The sequence below is a fragment of the Heteronotia binoei genome, chromosome 11 (genome assembly GCF_032191835.1).
Source record: "Heteronotia binoei isolate CCM8104 ecotype False Entrance Well chromosome 11, APGP_CSIRO_Hbin_v1, whole genome shotgun sequence".
Lineage (NCBI taxonomy): Eukaryota > Metazoa > Chordata > Lepidosauria > Squamata > Gekkonidae > Heteronotia > Heteronotia binoei.
In genome coordinates, this window is record NC_083233.1 from 44054629 (window position 1) to 44071626 (window position 16998).

At 40.8% G+C, this 16998-nt stretch overlaps 1 protein-coding gene across 1 annotated transcript in view; it reads right to left on the bottom strand.

The window, feature by feature from the left end:
- Nucleotides 1-4241: 4241 nt before the first annotated feature.
- HPRT1 (hypoxanthine phosphoribosyltransferase 1) overlaps nucleotides 4242-16998 on the bottom strand; it is a 28816-nt gene continuing 16059 nt past the window's right edge. The window contains exons 3-9 of the mRNA XM_060249132.1: nucleotides 15822-16005; nucleotides 13607-13672; nucleotides 11882-11899; nucleotides 11248-11330; nucleotides 9027-9073; nucleotides 8106-8182; nucleotides 4242-5508 (exon numbers count right to left, since the gene is read on the bottom strand). Of these exons, the coding sequence (XP_060105115.1) occupies nucleotides 5461-5508; nucleotides 8106-8182; nucleotides 9027-9073; nucleotides 11248-11330; nucleotides 11882-11899; nucleotides 13607-13672; nucleotides 15822-16005 (523 nt within the window). The 3' untranslated portion in view covers nucleotides 4242-5460. The remainder of the gene's footprint in view (nucleotides 5509-8105; nucleotides 8183-9026; nucleotides 9074-11247; nucleotides 11331-11881; nucleotides 11900-13606; nucleotides 13673-15821; nucleotides 16006-16998) is intronic.

A 16998-nucleotide genomic window follows, 5' to 3' on the forward strand; every position in this document is an offset into this window, starting at 1 on the left:
AGCAATCAGGGACACATTCAAAACCTATTTTTTCTGGCCATGTCCCAATGTGGAAAATGGGCCAATCATGTTCTAGCCCACTCCCTTTCTGAGATGGAGAATGGACTGGAGGAGTGGCATGGAACAGGGGGCTGGGACTGTTCAGGCATTCTCTGGGTGTTCCATGCAATTCCCCCAATACATTCTGCTTCCCTTATTGCAAGGGGACACAAGGAGATGCTAAACTGGACTACAATTTTAGGAGTAGGATGTCCTGGTTACTTAATTAGACTTGAATTGATTTTGGAAAGGTAGGTTCATCCCTGGTGTGATTTTCTGCTCTTTTAAATCAGCTGGTGAGGAAGGAGTGATGAGTTTTCTTGAGCAGCATTTTAGCTTTTTGCAGCCTGTCTGCCATAGAAATACCCATATGGTGTAGCTGCTCCTTTAAGCCAAATGCTCTTCCCCGCAGTTGGTGCCTGTATTCTGCTGCCGGCACTTTCCTTTGCCTTCTCCTAGGATGAGGCGACTCGTCAAGGGCAAAGATGGATTCTCTATGAAGGTTCTTCCCTCTCCGCAACCCTTAAGATCCTGGCTACAACAACCTCATCCCACTTCAACATCCTCATTTTAGGGAGCCATCGTATAGCGGGTTGGGCTGCTGAACCTTTTGGAAGAGGCGCCCCCACGCAGTACACCTCAGCGCCAAGCTCCTGCGCTCAGCTTTGCCCATGTCGACGCACAGGGGATAGAATAGGCATTTGCATCCTCGTGCAAATGAATGGCCTAGAGTTCATCCTGGGTTGAAAGTCTCCTTCCTCTAACGCTGGAGACCACAGCTAACTCTCGTCTAACAAGCACCTGCCTCTTCCTCCCCAAAGGCGTAAGGTGGCCGTTGACCCGCAAGTGCTTTCTAGCCCAATTCGCACCCCGAAGCAAAATTTGCGTCACTGCTGCCAAGTTTGGGGTTCATTGAACGTGGTTTTGCGCCACTTGCCGTGGGGCACAAAGGCAGATCAGCGCGATCCCGGAAAACCTGGGCGGGGGAGCGCAAGACTCGGACGGTAACCAAAAGGAAGGCTTGGTATAGTACTCTTCCCAGCCGCTGGAAAAGTAGCAGGTGCAGGGATTTCGCGCCGTTTATTATGCGTTTTGCAATAAACTTTAGCCAAGGTTAGAATCCTCCCCCCCAACATACATTTTCAGTTACCGCAGCTGAGCACCTGCTAAACGCTCATTTGGCAAAGGTGCGATTGCAAACCAGTGACACCCCCCACTTTCTACTAGAGACACGGGGTTACAAGAATTGTTAAGACACTGTTCGTTAGGCGGCATGATCTTGGCCAAAAACGGCTTTTGCTTTCCAAAGGCACTTGCACCCGGAAGCTGCTGTTACCTTGCAGTCACTTAGTCTGTTGGAAGTTTACTTCGGCCTTCCCACATAGCAAATCTTAGAAGGGAAGGAAGCGTTTGCTCCGTTGCCACGGAACGCAATTGTAACTTCAGGACTTCAAAATAGCCAGCCAAGGTGCTTTTTGCAGACCCCCACCCCCTCCTCCCTTTATTAAAGGAATACAACAGGCCGCATTCATAGGTCAGTTTCAATGTTGATGTTCTCTTGTAATTCTTCCAATGAGCCTGCTTGGTAGATTTATTTTCCCAGTATTGCAGAAAGGGAGGCACCAGACCAACAGGTGTGTAAAGCCTCCTAGTGAGCTTGACCAGGAGGATAAAATTAGAATTGGGAGCCTGCCCTCCAAGACTACCTTCTCTGAAATACACAGCCACCGCAAGTTATTACTTACAGAGGTAGTCCCTCTCTATCAATGTGCAAAGGCATGCAGTGGAAAATTGAAAGGGGAAAAAAGAGGATTATTAAAATCTCAATATACAAATGCCAAGTATTAAATAAAAATGGCAGGGAAAAAAGTGCAAACACAAGCCAGCTCAAACTTTGAGCCTAACCCCCTCCCCTCCATTATATCAGTTGCTTCTTCTGCAAAAACAGAGGAGACAATGGTACGTTTCACAAGATTGCTCCAGGCCACCAAAAGAACTCATTTCAGCTGTCCTTTCTAATCTGTTTGGCTTAGCTGGTGCAAGAGCATGCACTTGACAACCTTTTATTAAGGTATTACATTGGATTTTTAAAATTCCCTCCCCTATAAAATAAGGCTCAGGGCAGTGTACATCAAGGACTATTTACAAAGTTGTTTCTAAACATCATACTTTGCATTCAGTTTTAAAACATTAGTTTGTAACAGATAGATGGCAATAAAACTGCAAGGAATAGGACATCATTGTGGGGGAGAGGCAGGGAAAGAGACAAAAGTGCCAACTAGATGGAAAGACCTGTGGCTGTCCTCAGCTAGACACCGGGCAGAACGTCTGCATTACATACCCTGCAGAAATGCATTATGTTCTGCAGGGCACAGATGTTATTCGGCAGAGAGTTCCACCAGGTTGAGGCCAGAGTAGAAAACACCCTGGCCCAGGATAGCCGGCTATCTCTTGCCTTGGGGACTACCAGATGGTTCTTATCAAGTGAATGTAATGCTGTTGGGGGGTATACCACAAGAGGCAGTCCTGAAGATACCCTCTTTTAAGAGGGGGGATTGCAGTGTAGTCTTGTGAAAGATACACCTGGCATTTAATTCTCACCCAGGGTGCAGGGCTCCCATTGAAAGGGGGAGCACTGTTGTTTAACTCTAGTTCTATAAACACGTGTGGTTGCTATGGAAACTAAGAAAATGTAACTGTAACAATAGTTGGAGGGAGACAAGGGGAAGGGGGAAGATTAGGAGTATTATACTTTAAAAACCTGCCCGCGTTGGTGCTAGGCAAGATTGTGAGGGAATCCACCAATTGGTGGGCTCCACAGAGGGTTGGGCTTAGGTATATAAGGTCTGTGCTGCGACACAGAGGGTGGAGTCGATGGGTAGAATTCTTCTATCCCGGCTCCCCGTGCTTTGCAAACCACATTCTGATTAAACAATCCTTGTTGGACCCTCCCGTGTATGAGTCATTGTTTGATATACAACATCTGGATAGGCTCTACACGTGACACCATTACCTTGAAGTGACACTTGGGGAACCTCAAGGAGACGTGGGAAATAGACTTGACAAAAATAGGGATAACATTGATTGGGACCAGCCAATTATTCAGATATGCCAATGCACGTTTGGTTTTAACAGAATGTAGAATATCAAAAAGGCACTTGGGGGCAGTTTGAAGGCTTCAACACAACAGGATTTATAAGATGTTTCTTGTGAACCAGAGGGCAATATTCTCTGTGAAAGATCAGGAGACCAACAGTAGAGCAAATCCCGAACACCAGTGTTACCACTGCCGCTCCACTTCTCCCATTCCAAAGAAGAACATAAGAGAAGCCATGTTGGATCAGGCCAATGGCCCATCCAGTCCAACACTCTGTATCACAGTGGCCAAAAATTTATTTATTTATATATATATCTATATATATATAGATATATATATATATACACACACACACACACACACTGTGGCTAATAGCCACTGATGGACCTCTGCTCCATATTTTTATCTAACCCCCCCTTGAAGCTGGCTATGCTTGTGGCCGCCACCACCTCCTGTGGAAGTGAATTCCACGTTAATCACCCTTTGGGTGAAGAAGTACCTCCTTTTATCCGTTCTAACCCGACTGCTCAGCAATTTCATTGAATGCCCACAAGTTCTTGTATTGTGAGAAAGGGAAAAAAGTACTTCTTTCTCTACCTTCTTCATCCCATGCATAATCTTGTAAACCTCTATCATGTCACCCCGCAGTCAACGTTTCTCCAAGCTAAAGCCCCAAGCGTTCTAACCTTTCTTCATAGGGAAAGTGTTCCAAACCTGTAATCATTCTAGCTGCCCTTTTCTGCACTTTTTCCAATGCTATAATATCCTTTTTGAGGTGCGGTGATCAGAATTGCACACAGTATTCCAAATGAGACCGCACCATTGATTTATACAGGCAGAAATGGCACTTGAGGCTTTGGTGCACAGAAGCTACTGCAGATCATGCTCTACAGTTTGCAGACATATTCTAAGGAATGGCAGAGTAGCCGCAGTAAATACAAATCCATGCAAGTTAGCAGCAATCTCCCCGTGCAGTATGTATCTGATTCAGATCCTGGAATGGAAGTAGTACCTACCAATAAAAAGCCTTGTGAAATCAAATTAATTTTCAAAACCCTCTCCACAAAAAAAAGGGATGGAAAATAGATAATTTGCAACCACCTTCTACTTTTCCACACATGGGTGTTTAATGAGCAGTTCATCTTTTGCTATTTATTTTGCCAGAGCAGAAAAGAAACTGTTTTCCAACAAGTTGAAATATTGTCTGACCAGAAACATTGTATATGTCTTTACTTGGTACTGCAATTAGTTTTACGTACTACAAGGTACTGGAAATCTTAGCAGCATTACTGCCTGGCCTATGCTTCCATGGCTAAAAAGAGGCGGTTGTTGGTGAAAAGTACCCGAGATGTTTAAGCAGATGGAAAAGGTACTACCTTTGGAGAGACAGCCATTATCTAAAAGTGCAATTTTTTGGTGCACTTCATAAAAGTCAGCATTTACAATCGTGGTTTGTAGATGTAAAACACAAGATGGTTCGATATAAAAGGCAATCCTTCTAAACAAGGAACCAGACAAGTCAGGTACAATCTTGGAACTCCTCTAGATGCAAGCCTTGAGGATTCTTGCAATCTCCTGTGCGGGGTTTATGTGAAAGTTTTGCAGCGGCCACCAATCCTCCAGGAGGTGGGAAATTAGTAAGTGGAATGCTTAAACATTCAGTTTTGTCACTCACTCTCTTCTTAGGCCAAAATGGCATTTTTCACACTCAGTAAGGCAACTCCAGAAAAAGCAGTCAGCAGGTCATCCATACTCCTTCAAGAGCACAGAAGTCGTCAACAGTGGCCACTCATGCCTTTTTTGGTGTAGGCCACACCACTTCAGTGCTGGAACAGCTATCCAATAACCACCCCAGGTTCTGTATTCATTACAATATAAAACTTAAATTACTTATTTTTTAAAAAAATATTACTAATATAGATTTTCCATCTTAAAATGCCTTATACATTTACAGCACTTATAACTATTTCAGTTCTGGTTTGAGGGTGTTTAAAAGGAAGGATGAAGAATTATGATGGAGTTAAACTTGGGCTGAAACAGAGAGCAAATCCCCAGGAGGGATTGGGGAGAAGCTAGAATCAGTGGATTCATAGTGCAAATTAAAAAAAGAGAAAAAAAGTGCAGAATTGCACTGTCATTGTCTCAAATGTAAATCAACAAGACAAAGTCCCCAAACTGTACATGCAATAAGTTATAGCAAGCAAATGACAAGGCTGGAGCACTCCACATTTTTAAGCTGGTGACCAGAGCCTAAGGCAGTGAAAGATGGACGATGTGGATGTATGCTTCAAAATTCTGTAGTTCTTGCATTTGAACGAGTGCTGTCATGCCTTGTATTTCTGTTTCCCAGTTTCACTTATCACACAAATATGCTGAAATGCAGAAAACACAACAATTGCAAGGACTAGAAACTTAGGAGATCAACATTCTGCAGATGCTTATTCAAGCCATTATTAGTTTGTCCTTGTACACAGAAAAGACCATCCCCCAAGAGATAGCTGACCAAGTAACAGAACAGAGGATGAAGATAGGACTGCAGCTCCCAGGATGTAAGCCGGATACAAGTCACATCTGACATAGGGCTAAATCCTACCTCTGACCTAGATACTGGGGTCCTTAGAGAAAGGGAGCTGGATTAGCCCCCACCCTAATGGTGTCAAAGTACAACCTTTCAGTTTATCTCACAGAAGCAAGGGGTTCTTTCAGACTCTTACAGGGAAGGGTTGCACTGTTGCAGTGAGGGCAAATAAGTGTTCAAATATTCCTTTTGTGGTGGAAACTACCCTCAAGTCAAAGCTGACTTACAGCAACCCTGTAGGATTTTTAAGGCAAGAGAATAGAGGAGGTTTGCCCATTGCCTGCCTCTGAATAGTGAACATGGACTTAGTTGGTAGTCTTCCCTCCAAATACTAAACCCTGCTTAGCTTCTGAGAGCTGATAAGATCGGGCTAGCCTGGACTATCCAGGTCAGGGCCAGAGATTCCTTTACCCTTACAATACACAGGTCCTCTACCAAAACCAGCTTTCATTAACATGCATTTGAAATCTAAACATATTTATCCCACTTTTTGGCAAAAATACAAACACAGTGGAAGCTAAGAAAACACTTCAAAGTTCAAGGCTATCATAAGTGCAGATGTCACTGGGTGTGTATTTATTTATTTCCTGCATTGTGCACGGGGTTGGATTAAATGACCCTGGAGGTCCCTTCCAACTCTTTGATTCTGTGATAGGTGATTCAAGCTCAGCAATTAATAAGACATACAGAACCCTTTTAAAAAAATGAACCACCTTCTCCATTTGTCAAAAGGCCAGCAAGGATGAAGCAGAATGCACCACTCTGAAGAGAAAGACCCAGAGCCTTTGTGTACTGTTGAAAATGCTCTGTCCTGAGTAACCTCAGACAGTGGGAGGATATGAAGCAAGGCTTCTACAGAAGATCTTAATTAAGTAGGAGGGTTCCTCTGGCAGGGAATGGCTCTTCAGATATAGATCACTTTTAAGGTGAAAACTGCTATGGAAGTTTTCTTTGTCCTCATAATCCCCTCCCAGCTCAACAGCATTTCCTAAATCATGCAATTCTACTACATACAACATTGAATTCTGAACTCTTTAGGTGTTCACCCCCTCAAAAGGAAGCTAATCTTCCAATATATTTTTTAAACAACAGACTTTACAATTGTTAAAAGTATCCTTCTCCCAGAAGCCTCCTTTGAAAATTATATTTAGGAACTGAGACCCATTTGAGGTCTTTGACTCTGAACTGCTCCTCCAGAAGCAGTACACTTCACATTCTTTTAGAATGTTAAAGGTAAAGGTAGTCTCCTGTGCAAGCACCAGTCGTTTTCAACTCTGGGGTGACGTTGCTTTCACAACCTTTTCATGGCAGACGTTTTACAGGGTGGTTTGCCATTGCCTTCCCCAGTCATCTACACTTTCCCCCCAGCAAACTGGGTACTCATTTCACTGACCATGGAAGAATGGAAGGCTGAGTCAACCTTGAGCCGGCTACCTGAACCAGCTTCCGCTGGGATTGAACTCAGGTCATGAGCAGAGGGCTCCAACTGCAGTACTGCAGCTTTATCACTGTGCCATGGGGCTCTTTTAGAATGTTACAAGTAATTAATTGTGTATAAACTGAGTCTTTACGGCTCACCCTTTTTTGCTTAAGGCAGAGAAAAAGCAATGGCACATTTCCCCACCCTTTCAACATGTGTTTGAATGTAAAAATTTTAATCTGAGTTAATGGAATCCGAAGGTGATCATTATTCCAGAATAGTTCAACAGCGTGATCTCAAGCAACATCAGCATCACTACGGCTGAGCTTCAAGTTCAAAGCAACCAAGGCTATCACTGTGCTTGTCTTACAACAGAAACGTATCTCTGATTTCTGAAATGGCCTTCACTTACCTAATTTCACTTAAGAAATACTTCTTGCCACTATGGAGCTGGATAAAACCCAGAACTGGTATTAAATCAAAAGGGATGGTTGTGACTCAGAAGGAAGCTTTCAGACAGTGCGCCTTGGGTTTCTCAGTACTACTGTACACCAGCAGAGCATCAATATAAAATCAACTTGTGGGGCTCGCTGGTGCAGGGCATTGTAATGATCACTTTAAAAGGGGATTTGAAAAATTCATAAAAGGGTATCAGCCATGAGTGCTAAATAGATCCTCCAAACCATGAATATCAGTTGCTGGAAGGAAACAGCATCAGAAAGCTGGATTTCCACACCCTGCTCGTAGGTGTTCCAAGACAGACACTGGACTGATTAGGCCACTAACTGGGCCCAGCATGGCTGTTCTTTAGGTTTACTTCAATGACTCCTGTTGCTCTGGCACTTCTCTTCCCATCACTGAAAGAAGCATGGACGCTGGTATTCTTAAGTGCAGCTAAAGGGGGAAAGAGAAGAAGCGCTTTCTCTTCTATTGCATTTAACCAAGGGAATGCATATTGAGTTATTACTTACATTCAAATCTCTGAAGTATTCGTTATAATCTAGAGCATATCCCACAACAAACTTGTCTGGCACTTCAAATCCAACAACTGAAAGAGCAATAGGTTATCCATAGGTTAAACTTAAGCAACACTTGGGACAACAATGTTAAACCCTCTAGGCCAGCTCATTCAAGCTTTAAGTTACTAATTCTCCACTCAAAACAATATTTCCATAATTTAAAACCACAACAGGTATCTGTTGAAGGGAGCTTTGACTCTTGAAAGCTTATGCAGCAAAAATCTTGTTCATCTCTAAAATACTACGGGGCTCAAATATAACTGTTCTATTGCAGACCAACAGGGCTATCCTCTGAAACTTAAAAAAACCCCCACATCTGATTAGATATGCATTACAAATCCAGTACATAAACAGATGTTTTCACAGAGAAAATTCTATAATTTAGTAACTATTGTATTTTGCCCTTCTTCAAGGAACTTGGAGCAGCCTATACTCCATTTTGCCCTGTGGAGTTCTGAAGTATTGGGACCAATACTATTTGTTAATAAATGATTTGGTATCAGGGTTGAGCAGGGTAGTCACCAACTCTGTGGATGATACCAGATTGCTCAGGATGGTGAAAACCAAGGTAGATTGTGAAGAGCTGCAGAAGGATCTGCAAACTGAGTGAATGGGCGAAAACATGGCATTGGGTAGAAAAGGGTTATTACTTCTTAAACATATAGCAAGCTAATGGACTGTACAAAGTAGAAAACAACTCAGATCACATGACTTAATCTTAATCCATATCCTTTTGTACCCACTACAACTGTATTTTCACTCATTTCCTAAAATTCTGGGTCCACTCACTCTTCTCTTAGGTACTTTTCACATCTGTCTTTACCCAAAGCCCCAAATCTGAGTACCCTTAACATTTGCATAAAATTCACTTACAGTCAGGTCTGTATCCCACACTTCGAGGTGTTCTTTTGACCAATAAGCTGTTAAAAAGACACCAACTGAAATTAACTGCTGTAGAATTTTAACAAAGTAAATACATTCTGCACATGACCAAATTCTGGCATCCCTCACAGATATATCACAACATAAATAACACAGCTTTCTATACATTAAGATTTCATAGTTGGTGGGAAAGCAGCAAATTTATAAAAGTTTCCAAGGTGATTAACAATAAAACAACTATCAAAATACTGTAGCAAGAACACAAAAGTTAATGGCAATCCACACACAAATGTCAACCTAGTGCAATAAAAATAATCCAAATGAGACATGGGAACAAGAAGAGAAAATGGCAAAACACACAGAGAACCCTGATAAAAATACATATAACATAAATCAACCAAAAGCCTGGGTGAATAAGAAACCAGCATTTAAAACACGAAGGCATGAGGAAGGTATCTGGAGGGAGGAATTCCAGAGTCACTGTTTCACTGCAGAAAAGGCATGTCTCAGATAAACTATGCACTTGGCCTCAAAGTAGGGCCCAAATGGAAGGTATCACTTGACAGGCAGCAAGTGGTCTTTTAAAGTCATGGACTAGGGTACTTAGGTGGTAGCCAGAACACTGGATACCCAGAAACAAACAAGCAGTCAGCACAGTCCTTTACAAACTGGTGAGTCATTCCCTGTGCAACCGTGGAGAGCCAAACTCCACTTGTAAGACTTCATCTAAGTCTTCAGGTGGAGTCTGGCTCTCCACAGCTGCATCCCGAAGTGGCAAAACTATTATTTTAGGGAGAAACCCATTCAATCTTTACTCAGCCTGTGTAGATGAAAAGCATCAGGGCAAATGCCTCACCACTTCCCTTCTCATACAAATGCCATTCTACTATACTTTCACAAACAAGGAGTGAAGAGTGGGAGGAGCTCCCTGCAACATACCACAGGGCATTTAGAGACAGACAGTCTGTTATTGGCCTCACCCTCTTAAGTTCATTCCAGGACTACCAAGCACAACTAGCACCCGGAATCACCTCAGGTGCTTGGGGGTTGTTATGGCAACAGGACTAGCTTGAAGTTTCTATACCCAACTGTAAATCTAATAAGCTGCTGGATCTTGAGATATACTTACTACTAACAAATTAAAATGCTGAAAGCAACATGCTTGTTAGTTTACATGAGCAAATTAAAATGTAACCATTACTTTAAAAGTTTCCTAAGTGGCAGCTTAACAGGGTATAATTATAGCCCCTGAATCCTTAGAAACTACTAGCAGGTTACAGAAATCTTAGAAACTTTTAGCAGGTTGCAGCATGACCCTCTATATATCAGGTCCAAGCATTAACTCTACACCTTGAGAAACAGATGAACACATCTCACTTGCTGAAAATCCTCCAGACCCCTGAAACACCAAGCAGCTCTTCTTGGGACACACATCAACTCCACTTCAGTTTCCTCTGGGGCCAATGGCTCTCTCTCTCTCTCTCTCTCTCAGACATCTGGGAATCTGCCAGATCAGGGATTCACTGGCTTTGGGGATCCAAGGTATTTTAAAATAACAACTTCAGTTTAACTGAGCTCTCCACAAAGTAAATAGCACTTTGAAGCCAATTAAAGCAAGAACAAATATATTTGTTTAGGAAGATAGCTTCAAACTGATAAGCAAAGGGGAAAAAAAGAATTTGTTGGCTTGTGAGCAGGGCCTTGTAAAGAATATTAGGTAGTTATAAACATCAGGTGTAGCTACATATTTAAAAGGACTTATGGTCTTGATTGACACTTCTTGTCTTCTGAACAGCAGCTCCACCATGAGGTCCGTCTATACCCTGAGTTCTTGTAATTTTTTTGTAAAATGCTCATTTTTAGATTAAAAATTAAATCGTCAATTCCTCATAACAAAATGTATATAAACAAATAATTTTCCTTAGTTGCTGGCTATTTGTTATCAGAAGCACAAAGAAGAGGCAATAGCTTCCAAATAAGGCTATATTTTTCACAGGAATAGTAGTCTTCAAGAACAAATATTAGGAACAGACTGAACAATAGTGAACAGTTAATATCCTTCCCTCAGAGTTGTTAAGCATTCTTATGAATATGGAGCACAACTGACCTCAATGGGTTATTACAATATAAACAAAAGACCCAGCCCAATTTGTTTGAAAATTCCATGACTGTTCACAAAAAAGCAATGGAACTGACAGCTATCAAAACATACCTTGCTACCTTTACCATCTTTGGATTGTACTGTTTGAGCAGAGACAGGAGGGTTTTCATTGTCTTACCAGTGTCAATTATATCCTGACAAGAAAAAAAAATAGCCTTGTAAAATTAATTTAAAGTAAATTAACATTTTCAGACGTACACACATATACCCTACCTCATTTAGGAACTAGTCAAATATACAAGTAGAAATAAAATACATTCTTATCAAGTTTAAATAAAAATAACAGCAGGAACCTATCTGCAAATGGATATCATGTTCAGGGCCTGGAATGCATAACAAAGCTTGGTCCTATAGGATCCATTTTGTGACTTTTATAACCATGTTCAGAAATACTTTCTTAGTTACTCATCTTAAAAACAAGCTAATCAGCATGTAAGTTTTAAAACTGTTTTGATATTGGTTACTTAAACAAAGGAAAGTGTTTTGGGCTTTGGAATAGCTTTCCTCGTTCAGTGGATTTTAATCCACACTGAGGCCTGTCACTATTGGAGCCAGGGGACTGTTGTTATTCTGAAGTAAAATGAAGTGATCTTGAAGGGCAGCAGTGAGGTTCAAGACTAATTGGTTACATAGTATTAACCCAAATTATAAATGTTAAAGGAGTACATGCAAACTCAATACTTACTTCTACAATCAAGACATTCTAGAAAATGGAAAAAAAAAGAAGTCCATTAGTCATTTAAGGCAAAGTTGGTTTCCAATTTTTATTTATCCAGACATTTTCAGATTGGTTTTCAGTTCACTATTTCCCTAATTAACTCAGCACACAAATATAAGCAGATGCCTCATCTATTAAACAAGCCAGCAGAATATGGCTACAAATTATGCCCTGCGGTTAAATTACCTAAGTTTCTAGAGCTCATTAGTGCATTCTTTTGGACTCCAAACATAACCTTATTATAGTTCAAAAATAAAGTACTAATCCCAATGAAGATTCAGAACCAGCTGAAAATTATGGGGAAAGGTGTTAATGACAAATCAAATATATTACTTGCGATATCCTGCTGTTTTTAATTAGCTGACATTTCTGTGTTTTAGGTACCTTCATATGGACAACAATCTAACAAAAAAGTTAAAAATATTAATCCCTACAACAGTTTTTAAACACCCAGCTCCACAGCAGAATTCAGAAGACAGTACTTCCTCATATTTTCAAGGGTTGTATTTGTACTCAAATGTAAAAGGGAACTGTGTGAAATGTAGTGTCTATGAATTGATCTATGTGGAGGAGATGGCACAGAAAAAAGGGATAGGTTGCAAAGCCCAACTAAGTAAGCAGCTGACACTAAGGACACCACATCTCCCAGGTCAGCTGCCACAAAAGATTTGGAGATCTGAAGCACTGACAAAGCTATCAGAGATAACATAATTTGTCCAAAGGCAAAGGGACTACAAGGCATACACAGGAGTTAAGACCATAAACAGTTACCCTTTGATCACCCACGTTTCAATACATTACTGGTTAATTGACAACATGAGAGTAAGGCAAAATGTATCTTTTATAGCTCCCGAGGTGGTGGCGGCTACAAGCATAGCCAACTTCAAGAGAGGGTTAGATAAAAATATGGAGCAGAGGTCCATCAGTGGCTATTAGCCACAGTGTGTGTGTGTGTGTGTGTGTGTGTGTATATATATATATATATATGTGTGTGTGTGTGTGTGTGTGTGTGTGTATATATATATATATATATAATTTTTTGGCCACTGTGTGATACAGAGCGTTGGACTGGATGGGCCATTGGCCTGATCCAACATGGCTTCTCTTATGTTCTAAGATCACTAGAACTAAAGCATATGAACAAACTGAACATTAGCAGCATTTTCATTTATACCCTTCCTTGTAACTACCATAGTAAGTTTCTTTAGTATTCTCATATGTTATGATTAATCCACATATACACTTTGAAGTGGCTGAACTAAGAGAGGGAAGATGTGTTGTGATGACAAGAGTATTGTAACAATTTGTGGGGGATGTTCTACACCAAGTACAAAGCATACTACACAGAAAGTGGTCAATGGCATTATGTACATGAGAAGCACGTACACATAACAAGTGCCATACAAGAGGTTCAAGAGAAGTATGGAACAACCTATTGACCTTTTGTCTTCACTTTTATTAGACAAAAATATTAGCTTTCCATGAACTCCATAGATTTTAATGTATGTCCCTGGAAGACCCTTCAACTTACAGAGTGCTTTACAGTCACTATAAAACACTGCCCTGTTGTTGCCCCCCCACAAATGCTTGGACACTGTGTGAGATAGGATACTGCACTAGATGGACCACTTGTCTGATTCCGCAGGGCTCTGCTTAAGTTCTTACGAATATTCTTTTTATATATGAACATACCTTCCCAGTTAGCGTTGAGAGGTCATCACCACCAATTACTTTTATATCACCAGTTGACTGGTCGTTCTAATTTTAAGACAGAGAAGTAAGTAAGTTAGCATACCTTTTTTTAAAAAAATCCCTACTAAATTTAAAATATGAAACTTAGAAAAGAAAAGTTATGTGTCAGGTTCCCTGACATTTGGGTCAGACTGGTTCTGCTTTGTGAGTTTTGATCCTTCAGTCATTTTTATTCCTCTGTATTACTTTGCATTGCATACCAGTATAATCTGAACTGTAGTTATTTTACTTTACTCAATGGGTAACTAATGGTGCATGCCTTGGCATCTCGCTTGCTTTTACTTTCTCAAGATGCGCTGGAGGGAGTGGGACTGTTATCTGGTAGCCATGGCAGCATCTTGGTTTTGCCAGATGACCTTGAACATCAAGGGCAGACTTTATGCTCTGCATCTAACCCTGGGAACCTAACTGACAGGGGCTGGCTTTAATTTGCGTGCCTTTTTGGTTGGTATAATATTGGTTCAGTTTGCGACTTACTCTATCCCCAGCAATGGCTTTGTAGCATGAAGGTCCATTGCTCTGTATTGATCCTGAATAAACAACTGACCATTTCTATATGTGCTGTGTTGACTGGAATTGGTAACTGGCAAAACCTCACATATAAGACCTGGAAGAATCAACCACACTAGAGTGCAACAGCAGATTTTCTTCAGCTATGGCACAGAGATTTATCCTGCACATAATAATGCTGTGTTCTGTTTTCTACCATCAGCAGCTCGGGAAAGAGGATGTTTCCTCTTCTTTGGTTTCTTAAAATGGCACCAATTCGGAAAGATGAAAACTGTTACGTCTGTATTAGAGATATGGGGAGGGGTTACCAGAAAGGATAGCAGAAACAATCTTATCTATTATTTTTAAAATACAGTTGGTCTAAATTATGCCAATGCAGAATGATGCAGAACATCCAAAGCTGAGAAAGTCAGTGAGCACTCTCATGCCCTGTGCAGCATTTACCACCTGGTTGGCACACAGTTCCAAGAAACAGGACAAAGTTTCATAGGCACCTAATCCTGAAGTTTATCAGGACAAACTGGGACTCCACCAAAACTTGACTGGTAGGTCTCCTGTCTTTTTTTCCAGTGCTCTCTTTGTTTGGCCCTTCAATGGAACTGGTTGGCTGCTATGCAAAACAGTATGCTGGACTAGATTGCACTGGTCTATTCCAGCAGCCTCTACTTAGGTTCTAAATAATGACCTGAAGATTAGTGCTGGTGCATGATATGCAGCAAGCATGCATTTTACTATCTTCCCATTGTGGACACTCATAAAATTGTGGCTTCCTATTGTGCATGCATACTGCAGAGTGAGCATGTGTGTATTAATAGCACAGTTTGTGTCACTGCCTCACATGGTGTCTGTGTGCAAGAGCTACTAGGCAATAATGGTTTCTGAAAATCAATTTTTGATTTTAAAATCCTGTTATGCCTTGGGATGCTAGCCCTAGGCAACTGCACAGTCAAAAGATCTGCATACACAGTCCTCTTCACCTTCTGCATGTAATTTTATCTTATTTCTTGTCCTGTCAGATTTAAACACATTCCTGCATTTCATACTGGCTTGCAAAGACCAACCAGAGCTACACTAGTGAAACTTTCTTCTTCTGACCTATCTGTACTGTTTTTAAGTATATAAACACAATATCTCAAGATTATCGAACAGCATATTCAAAATATATTAAGAATTACACAATGTTAACAAGCACAGGGCCCTAGGGATCCTGTTTAGTGTATCATGAAAAAGCACACCCCATCCTGATTCAGAAGAGGGAAGGAAGTGTGGTTCTTATACTGAATTGCACACTAGAGCAGAGCAGAGCAAAGCACAGCACAATATAAGATCCCTGTACCCCCTTTCCAAGAAGAGAAGTGTGACTTATTCTGAGCTTTGGACAAGAAATGCTGAGGCTCTTCATAAATAATAGCAACTACTAGTGGTATATATATTACCTGCTTAGAATAGCCCTAGTATTTGGGGATTCAACTAATTCCAAGAGTAATAAACGTAAAAATAACAACTCTTCCTTACAAGGAAGTCTTGTAATACTGCTGCTTCTACCTGCTTTAAAGTCCAACCCTGGAGGGAAAAGAGGGGTCAAAATTTTCTGTTGTCTAGAACATCAAGGCAAAAAAACAGGGACCTCTTCGGACACACTTACACAATAGCTTTTCAACCTGATGAAGTCTACAGTCATAGGAATGGACTTGTCACTGTTTCGGTTCAGGGCTTTGATGTAGTCCAGCAAGTCAGCAAAGAACTTGTAGCCCCCCTTAAGCACACAGAGTGCAACAATGTGATGCCCTCCCATGCCCTTCATTATTTCTCGCGCCAACCTCTCTGTCCTGTGGAAAGATAGAACATTTTTAGCTGAAGAAGCACGATTTACTAGATAGTCTCCAATGCTCTCTTCATAAATAATAATTATTATATGTTACCTACCTAGACCAGTATAAATATGAACCAGTATAAATATGTTAAGAAATACACATACAGAGTTAAAAACTAATAGCCCTTGCTCATCTAATATAGTATATTTGCCTCCCACTTCACAGTGAATAGGACTATTTACTGATCAATGACATTTCTGCTTTCTCACTTCTCAAGGTTAATCTAATAGCAACACTGCCAAACTTACTTGATTTTACAAAACAGTGTGCCAAAGCAAATCTGTCTGTGCCTAGTTACTGGACAACTCTTGAAAGATATGAAGCGCAGCATTTTAGAAGGTACATTGAACCAACATTCTTAAACATATTATTGCCTGACTTTTTCTTTGGAATGCATTGGTAATCATCCCAATAATCTGCAAACAAGTCAGCAGGGAACAGATAATAATTCTCATTGACCGTTATATGAAAGCTGGATCCAGAAAACATAAGCAGAAGAGAATAGCTGTGATGTCTGCTTTGCAAATATATGTGCAGTACTGAGCGGGCAGATTTGACAACAGTTTTAATGCTTTGTTTTAAACAAAATCTCCCATAAGCAGGATAGTATATTTGGACATAATTTCACTTTTCTCATGCAGTATTCTAACAACAAGTTGTTAACAATTCTGTGAACGTAAGACCCTTTCAAGCCAGATAATAGAACTTTCTTCCTTTATGTACCCCGATGGGTCAACCATCATCTGTTGGTAATCTCCAGCCCAAAAGACTAGCCTTTACTAGGGCCAGTGCATATTTTTATATTGCAGCAGCTGTTTTGGTTCCATCTACAAAGGATAACTGAACTGACAAAGGTGTGGCCATCTAAAATGCAATGACTGTAACAACCATGCCTAAATGTTTGAGTACTTCGGATTTGAATGGATTGGCTTCTTAAATTGTTTTTAT